This window comes from Aedes aegypti, chromosome 2 (assembly GCF_002204515.2).
Source record: "Aedes aegypti strain LVP_AGWG chromosome 2, AaegL5.0 Primary Assembly, whole genome shotgun sequence".
Lineage (NCBI taxonomy): Eukaryota > Metazoa > Arthropoda > Insecta > Diptera > Culicidae > Aedes > Aedes aegypti.
This window is the reverse complement of record NC_035108.1, coordinates 389,972,115-389,981,621: the sequence shown is the minus strand read 5'-3', so window position 1 is coordinate 389,981,621 and position 9,507 is coordinate 389,972,115. Positions and strand designations below refer to the sequence as shown.

Here is a 9,507-nt window from a genome sequence, read left to right as displayed (position 1 = left end):
CACCAGCACTTATACACTGAGGGAGTCTGTTAATCCCAAGCAGTCATTCGGTTGGTTCCTTGTGTAAGTGCAGCTGATCTGGCAATACTGGAGTAGCATCCACGGGCGGCCAATCAAGCTCAAGCTACTTCTGCTACATGTGTTGTGCTATATACACTGGCCCCTCCCCGAAGAAATGCCGTTAGGTGGTTTCAGGAAGGTAAGGGTCTGAGACCAAGGGTATGTCGGCGCTGTACACCACTTAAGCAATTCAACAAGAATCACTAAAGTACAGTGCATGGGCTGGTTTTAGTGGGTCGTCGTTGCTGAGGCATCCCCACCCTCCCTGAGTTACCTTCCCAGGGGGTCTGTTTGCAGATCTCCCTCTTGTAAAAAACAAAAAAAACAACCTCGCTCGATCTGGGTATGGAAGCGGGTGCGTTTAGTCAGTACACGCATGCGACCGATCTTCTATCCATGAAGGATCAATGGCATCATTTTGAATCAAACCTTAGAAGTTATAAAAAAAAACATCAAAACCTTGTATTCAAAAATTCTTTTGTTTTATTTCATAAAATTATTGTTATTATACAATAGATATAATAGAAAAAATGTCGAGTCTATAAAACTAATCAACTTAAAGCTAGAAACATTTGTTTTGTACATCGGCGCTTTCAATGTGCTATTTATGTGTCTTTTCCCAGTAAAACAATCACTGCCTCTCTCACGATCGATAAAATTAAACACTTTAAAAACATACAAGAAATGGAAGATAGAAATGGATACAGATGGATGGCAGCCTCAACAATGGCGAACTAAAAACATCTAAAACTTTAATTTTGGCAAAATCTCTTTACAATATATCAGTGTACATTTTCCTTATTTTCCCTTTTGACCCTCCGTACGAATGGGGACGTTGTATGATCTTCATCCATAGCGATGCTACCATCCATATCAGGGGCACCAGCAAGAATAGTGCTAGTATCCTGCACGTACTGTGCCATCGAAGTCTGAGATCCGCTCTTATTGTGTTTCATTCGACTCATTTTGTTCTCGTCGGCGCATTTGGTAGTGATGGCAGTGCGCACCATCGGCTCCGAAACGCTGCAAGTTTTCGCCACGATACTGATGATGTCGGCGATGATCTTCTGGTCGAGTTTATCCTTAACCGGTTTGGCGCGATCTCCCATAAAAGCCGGCGATGGACGACCTGTTAGAGTATGCGAGGCGAGTACCTCCCGGGAAAACAAGGTCATTAGAAGTTTCCGGGTCGCGGCCTTATAGTTGGACCAGTTGATTGCACGCAGGATTTGCTTCTTCACCATGGTGTTGTTGGGCCCTATGGGAGTTAGCTCGGATTCATCTCCTCCGTCATCGTCATTCCACTCTTTCAGCATTTCGTTGACGGCGGACAATTTGGGATTGCTGGGCGGATTGTTGCTTACTTGGGACTGAATACTGACATTGCTGAGACTAAGCGCCGACGATGAGAGCTTGTTGGTAAAATTGAGATTCTTTGGTGTGGACGTTACGGAGTTAACGGAACTTTCTTCATGGATCGTGAATTTGCTTTGCGAAAATGACATGTTGCTTTCCTCTTGGACACTCACTTGTTCTATCATGAGGTTGGCACTATCGTTCGAAATAGTTGGTTTGTGAGCAGTAGATTCGGCGACGCTTGAAGCTCTGTCTCGACTCTCTTCGCCTCCAGTGCCCAACACAACGTAACTGGAAACATTGTCATCTGGGTTTTTCATTACTTCGGTTATTTCAAACTTGTTGACCACATCAACCTTGGATACCAGATGCTTGAGGGATTCCGAGAATGTGTTCTGCTGCTCCATCATATCGTAGGTCAGCTTTCTGTTGTATTCGGTTTCCATTCGAATGCTTTTCTGCTCCGAAAGGATAGTTTCCAGCAGAGACAAAATTTTCGTTAACTCCGCTTGATTAGAACGGTTGCCGTTATCCTGTGGGAAGAACCTAGTATCGGTTTGCGTTTGCTGATCGAACGTCATTGGTGGGGGTGCTTTCTGATAAGTAACTGGATTGTTCACTTGAACCGATATAACCGAAGGAGAGGGCGACATGATTCGTTCGTTTTTGCAATTGTTCACCCAGTTTGCGGTGGCAATTTGGGATTGGGTCGGCACCGGCTCGTATTCAGGACTTGCCGGTTCCTGTTCATCCAAGACCGTCACGTTGGACTCCATTCGTCGACGTTTTGCCTGTTGCTGAAAAATTGAAATAGTTTATTAGTTGACTACATACTTAATGCTTAACTACGGAGACGAACCAGCCACTGGCTGAAAGTCTCCTTAATAAAGATAAAAAAAAATAATGCTTAACCCTTATCCGCCTAGCAATAAGAAAAATGCTGCTAACCTAAGCAATACGGATCACGGTGAAATTTCACCGTTAGGTTGAGACTCCAGATTTATATCAATTAATTGGGTAAATGTTGACGAAAAAGTAATTTGGGACCATCTTTGAACCAATGATCAATTTATCTACAAACCGGTAAACATTTCCAATACCTTCAATACTGCCCATACTCGCATAACAGTCCCATATTATATGGGATTTCCTATATAAATGGGACTGTTATGCGAGTATGGGCAGAATAGTCCTTAACAAACAAGACATCCTTATCCTTCTCATTTGCTGGGCGTATACGGATTTACCAGTATCAGAATTACCTCTTGATTTATTGAAACACTATGTTGAACTTGGATGCCCGCCGTGTTACGGTAGAGATTATCCGCAGCCATTTTTCGTAGTTGCCTAACCTCCGTATCGATGAACGATTTATCGTCTAGAAATTACAAAACCAATAGTTACGCAAACTAACGTCCAATAAGATTGTCCAAAAGTAACAAACTTACCGGAAATGATAACCACCGTCGCCTGTTGTACCTTCTTACCCCGTCGTACAAAGATGGTCTTCCCGGTGTGGATGGTCTCTCGAGTACTCCCTGCTTGAGTGTGAAGAACCAGCTCAGATGAATCAATCACGGAGTAGCTGTTCGGTTCTCCTGCTGGCGCTTCCCACTCTACCAGTAGCCACATCTTGGCCGCAGGTGGTTGCATTGGCAGTGGCGCTTGATGGTGCTGTTGGGTTTCTACTCCTGATATGACTGAACTGACTATATTGGCTGGACCGACATTGCCCAACACATGGTTCAAGATGATCGGATCCTTTGGTCCAGATACTGCAGTATATTGCTGATGATGATGGGAGGATTGTGTCATGCGGTCTCCGTCCTGCATAGGAGCCACTGCCATAACTCCCTGAACCGTAGGCCCACTATTGAAACGTTGCCCATACTGGTGCGCTACCTTACTGGTCTGTAGAGTGGCCATACCGGAATGTGCCAGCTGTTTTCTGATTTGTTAGGGCAATGGGATTAGCTCCCTGTGAACCCGTTCAGAAATCCAATAGAATAAATCCAACAATAATAGCGCTCACTGTTCAACTGCTGTCAATCTTACTAAATCACGTAGCTTCTTCGCTAGCACTAGTATTTAATCTTGTAATCAGGTACAAATATTAAACTTCTACCCCAGCAGATGCTTTCTTCGTGCTCAAAATTCAGTGTGATCCTTCCTGCAGGTAAAACATTCAATGAATGAAAAGACAGGATAAAAACCGCCAAACGCCAGACATTACACTGAAGTATGGGTATGAATCCAGTTTGACACACAACTACAACTAATTTTATATAAGAGCAGAAAGAATGTGCTCTTGGTGGTGTGTTTTCCACTTGGGTACTAACTTCGCCAAACACGAGTTTTTATCAGCTCTCAATAGCCACATTTAACGCTTTTACGTCAATTTATCTGACTAATTTCACCATTTATCTAAACTAAACATTATTCAAAGAAGATTGTTCCACACAATATCGAGAAATTTCACATACTGAACACAGGGGGATAGACTGACAGTCGCTGATTCAACACCACCAAAGTCACTCTACTTCATTGTATAAAGAACAATAATCTCTCACTAACCGAAGCTTATGCTTTCTGTTTACAAAATGTGTGCGAGATGCCAACAGGAAATATGCGACGATGACATTGATAGCTGGCCAACAACTAGGAATGTTTAGGGAATCCGATGTCCACGGTTTGAACTGAGCTGAAGCTGTGTGGAGATCGTCCCAAGCAGTCCTTCGATGCTTGGGACGATTTCCACACAGAGCATTAACTTTAAATTTGTATGGATGGTGGTCTAAGGACAAACTAAAACACCACTTCCCCTCCCCCGATATGACCACGTGGTTTTTAGACGACCCTATTATATGCATTCCTTGTTAGAGGGTTTTGCCCGGAGTTTTGTCGGAAAATACCGCGGGAATTCCCGAGATCTCAATGCAGAACAATGGTCCGAATCGACATTTTAGCAGGAAAAAAGTGATATCTATATTCTTGTTCTTCGATAATATGGAACATTTGTTGTTGCGGAAGAAAAACAGAAAAGATCGATCGGTGGGAATTACTTGAACACTATGGATGTGTTGTCGTTTCCGTGTGTCGAGTGTTGCTGCTGTTTCCGAAAATGGCTGACTTCCGTTAATTTGAGAGCCCAGGTTCAGGTGGAACAAGTGACCTTGGCTTGTGGATAGATCAACAATCAGTATTTGCACCGGTTACATATACACTGCCCATAACCGCATATTTGTAACATTCGACAAAAGTAGGTATTGAGTAAATGGAATACCAAGTGTGCATTTTATGGCAGTATGGGAGGAAACTAAAATTTCTACAAATTACCAGGAACTCAAAAGTGCTTATTTGAGGCTAATATTTTGTACAACTAATATCCCTGGGCTTGGGATTATATTTTCCAGGAAGCGATGAGTTTTGATAATTGATCGCTGTTGTTAGTAGCTTTGATTAGATGTTGGGTGAATTTCAAAGCAATGGCAACCTTTTTATTACAAAATTTAGATTTTATCTTCTGACCTAAAGATTCTGGTTAAACTACTGCATAGTACGGCTATCACTCATCAAAATTACTTTCACTTCGGGAAAATATAATTTCAAACTGGCGAGAAGATTATAAACTGAGGGTGGGTTAGGAGCACAGTCAGACCCTTGAATGTGCAATGTGGGGTAGTAATTGGGAATGCCATTGACGGTTTGTAATCTTCTACGAGGTTTTCGAAAACCAACAGGGCGCGTGCACCGGGTTGCGGATAGGAGCAAAGGGAGATCTATAGCATCTACTTAAAATAATAGAGCAAAAAGCCGTTCCATGATTAGGTAATGTTTAGCGATCTTCTATGGTGTTCTAGTACTATGAAATTCTTCACTCACTGGGAATTCTGGCCTTGATAATATCAATAGTGATAAATACATAAAATAATACCTAATACTTAATAAGTACAATGTAGCTTCAATGTAGTAATAAATGAAATAAAATCAATTTTCTATACTTAACAAGGTTTTGAAGACAATCAATGAGTGAAAGAACTACCTATTAGAAAAGCCACATCAGCTAAGGCTATACATATACAAATGTTGGTCATAGGGTCATGGCGAGCATTCGGTATGTATGTCTATGACTGATTCTTATCTAATAGGGGCACTAGAAGACCACGCGGACAATTTCGAAATAAATTATTTTTATACATCGGTCTTACGATCCGAAACTGTTTAATTGTTTATAATTCTAACAAAACTACATAATTAACTCATTACTAATCACTGTTCCCATATTCTCTTTTTCTCTCCTTTTTATCTTTTGCATGATTATGAGCATCACTAATATAATGCATGAGCATGCACAATAAGAATTTCAGGATTGAAAGCAGTACATGGATACCTGGCTAGAATAGCTTCGAAAAGGGCGCTCAAAATATAATATTTCTGGTCAGGGAAGTATCATCATCAAGGGTATGTAAAATTTTTCCATTATTAACACCTAAATAACACAAACAAATGAACTAATAATATCAAATATTTTTGAAATATTTTTATATAAATCAGCATCGTCAATCAGTGCAAAAACAAACAAAGTTTGTAAAGTTATCACCATCGATTGAATTGCGCTCTGTATAGTAATGTTCAATCAGTATCAAAATCTCCTAAAGCGTCGCATTGTGCCATCAACAGCCCTTAGCATCACTCTCATATTGTTATTATTTTGTTGTTTATAAAATTTCTAGAAAGCGATCAGCATATTCTTTCTTACTTGTACAATGGCCGATCTATTTAAAATTTCAATAAGTCAAATCAAACTTCAAAACTCAAATTAAATTGCTTTCAGCACATTTACATTTTGCAGCATTAATCGCATTACTATGTCAAGTCTTCTCCATTCCCTATACCCTACCCCAACCCGTCTTATCCTTTCCGATGGTGTTCAAGTGGTCCGCATAGACTATTACGGCCATTATCTATCCCTTCCCCCGGCTTTGGACTGACTTGCGCTCTCATTGCCCCACCAAACGCTGCAAAATGAAAATGAAATATTTTGTACAACTAATATCGCATACTAGGTGATTTGCCAGAAAATAATTCTGATAGAAGTTTCATTGCTATCACATTACGAGGCCCATTTATGATCTCAATGTGACTGTTATGCGGTTATAATTACCAATGTGACAAAACAACTTGGTATTTTTTTCGAATTTTCTAGGACAATCTCACAGATTTCAGTAAGTTGATCTAAAGTATTTATCATTTGAAGACTTTCCATGGTATTACCTCCATTTTGTCAAAAATGTCGAATGTAACGGTTTCGTTTTTCGTATAGCTGGAAAGGAGAGCGAGCAAAGACGCTTAAACCAAGGCTCTAGAGCATATGTCCCATCCCAGGAGAACAATTAAGTGTGCATTATCTTTCTTAGCAACTCCACTTCCAACGATTTCACCTATAAACCTGAATCGAAACAGTGAGGTTGTCCACGTTTCTTACATCTTGAAATTGAAAATTTTGCGTCTATCAGTTTATTCATGCGTGAATAACCTAATCGTCATGATTTTTTTCAATCTTCTTCAACCCTTAAGTCTGCAAAGTGGGCCTGGCTATTTTAATATTTGTATCACATCGTTGATATTCTGCAAATATTAATACTGACAAGAAAATACCTGAATAAATTTAGGTATTTCCAGGATGCTTTTCAATATTGGCTGTGCAAGCGCTTAGATTAGATTAAAAAAGTGTTTTCTATGTTCTTGTCGATTTAAAACGTTCAATGTCTTCAGAGAAGTAAGTGTTGCATCTATTAAGAAAAACATTGAATAGGGTTGTCCTTATCTAAGTTTAAATTTTGATTCAAACTTTTTTGTTTGAAGAAATTTGTGGCTGCGCTCTTCTGCAAGTATAACTTTAAAATCGATAATAAGGGCCAACCTGTTCAACTTTTTGCTTAGAAGATGCAAAACTCAATTACGAATAACTTCTTCAAAGACATCGAACGTCTAAGTTCGACGAGAACAGAGAAAACACCTTTTCCTCCTAAAATGTCGATTCAGACCATTGCATTGTGCAATGCAATGGTTAGCGGAGCATTGTGAGCAGACTGATGCAAATTTTGAAGTTTTTACTCCCCTATGCTTAAACGGTGTCAATTATGATGACAATCATTCTCCCAAAATTTGAAGTGATTTGGAGGAAATTTAGTTGTGCACATGCCATTTAAAGGTTATATGGAAATTACTATGGAAAAGGCAATCCTTTCCTGTTCAGTCCTCTAACTGCTAATCTATGAGAAAGTGAACAAACTCTTCCTATGTGATACCTTCCCAACTACAGTTTTGCCGAAAACCACATTTTCATTAGACGTAAGTATAATTTGTTATTATTGATAGTCTAAATCATGCTGAGAGAATCATTCAATTTCTTTTTTTTTTTCAATTACTTTACAAACCTACTTTATAATTTTGAGCAGCAATTTATCCTGACGTCGCACAGTACGTTGCTCCATAGAAAAAATCAAATTTAAAGTTATTTTATCCGGCGATAATAAGTATCCGCACGTGTTTATAGTTAGCATTCGTTATTGAAACAAGTATTTATGAGCTAAACAAAGCACTAAAATTATTACAGCAAGCGTCGAAAGAGACAGTTGTCGGAGTAGCAGAAAAACTAAATTTTGTCGCATGTTTTCAGCATCTAGTAAGGAGAGTGTTGAAACCAATCTATTCAATCAAAATATAAAAAAGAACATGGTTAAAGGTTGGCAAAGTATGTTTCATGTAATAAAAACACCAATTTTAACTTTGAATATGAGAAATCGGCACGTTGAGTTGGCTATGAAATCAAACTTGTGAAATACTAACATGTAACTTTGATTATCGATTTAAAGAAAGTTCCACCGAGTTCCATTCTAAATCACACACAGACATATTCCTTAGAGAGTCCTCTATAAGGGCTTGTTCACAAATTTCATAACGCTGAAAATGGTCATTTTAGACATCCACCCACCCACCCCTTTCAGCGTTATGAAATTTGTGAACAAGCCCTAAGGTCTGAATGATACAACTGCAACTCCCTGCATTTTGACTATTTTTAGGTATACTTCTTAACCAGCACAAGTATGAAAATGAGTTGTTTGTGATAAAAAAAAATCCAAAAATCATGCAACGCTATGTGGTCTCGGCTCAACCTGACATTGCACCACAGCAAATTTATGCTTAAAATCTTATATTTTAAATGTAGTTTCCAAGATTTTATTAAAATTTTGTATTGAAAATTGGAAAATTAAAAATGCGTTGTTTTGCATAAGGGCGTATAACTCACTTTTGCAGCTACGAGTGAGAAGAGATATTTTTGCGAAAAAACTCTTACATCATTATGAGCAATAAAAGTACTGATTGCAAGGGTTTTCTTGGAAAATAATTATATTGGCGCTTGGGACAGTTTTGCGATTATGCGTATATTATATGTCATTTGCATTGTAGCTCTTTTGACCAGAAACAGCTTTCCCTTCCATACCAAGGTGCTAAAATGGCTTGTTTTGATGGAAGTTTTGATTTTTGTCTCGCATCTGACGTATGGCATGCCAAAAAGTGGTCTTCGGCAAAGTTGTAGCAGGAAAGATTTCACATGAAAAGAGTTTGTTCATTTTTCCATAAAATAGTATGACGAAGAGATAGGGGACCCCTCAACTTTAAATGGACTATTCAGATTTCATCAAAGATTTGAACGTTTAAATACTACATTCGATATAATGCAAGTTTTACATATCTGGACTTGTTCATCATTAATCTACAATAAAAGATCGAGTATCATTCAGGAAGTGTATGTTGAAAAATACGTTTATATTGCTTACTTAACTGCTATTCGTGAACAACTACCGTAAAACTAAACATTGCCTGCACTTTGCAATTGGATTAAATGTTTGTAGTTTTTCAAAAAAATGAAAAGAAACGGCAGAAATATAGCTCTTTGAAAATTAGCAATTTGAATGTGAAAAAGGGATTTAGGGTTTTATACAAGTCCGATATTGTAGCATCTTTTATTCTGACACATAATTTTAGATGGAAATATTAAAAACAATAATGATTAAATTTCTTCGG

At 38.6% G+C, this 9,507-nt stretch overlaps 1 protein-coding gene across 3 annotated transcripts; it reads right to left on the bottom strand.

Annotated features, from left to right (window-relative positions):
• Positions 1-520: 520 nt before the first annotated feature.
• Positions 521-3,994, bottom strand: LOC5572802. Of its 3 annotated transcripts, none has more exons than XM_021846993.1 (4): positions 3,650-3,994; positions 2,865-3,586; positions 2,679-2,794; positions 521-2,213 (listed from the first exon to the last, which is right to left on the bottom strand). In XM_021846993.1, the coding sequence occupies exons 2-4, from the start codon at positions 3,340-3,342 to the stop codon at positions 843-845; spliced, it is 1,965 nt and encodes a 654-aa protein (XP_021702685.1). In that variant the 5' UTR covers positions 3,343-3,586; positions 3,650-3,994; the 3' UTR covers positions 521-842. The 3 variants fall into 3 exon arrangements, with proteins under 3 accessions (XP_021702685.1, XP_021702686.1, XP_001654203.2); XM_021846994.1 differs by having other exon boundaries at positions 3,756-3,994; XM_001654153.2 differs by lacking the exon at positions 3,650-3,994 and having other exon boundaries at positions 2,865-3,643.
• Positions 3,995-9,507: the final 5,513 nt, after the last annotated feature.

Coding starts and splice junctions, on each gene's coding strand:
- LOC5572802 (XM_021846993.1), bottom strand. CDS start 3,342: ATGGCCACTCTACAGACCAGTAAGGTAGCGCACCAGTATGGGCAACGT. Junction 2,795..2,864: donor GACGGTGGTTATCATTTCCG/GTAAGTTTGTTA, acceptor TGTAATTTCTAG/ACGATAAATCGTTCATCGAT. Junction 2,214..2,678: donor GTGTTTCAATAAATCAAGAG/GTAATTCTGATA, acceptor TCAATTTTTCAG/CAACAGGCAAAACGTCGACG.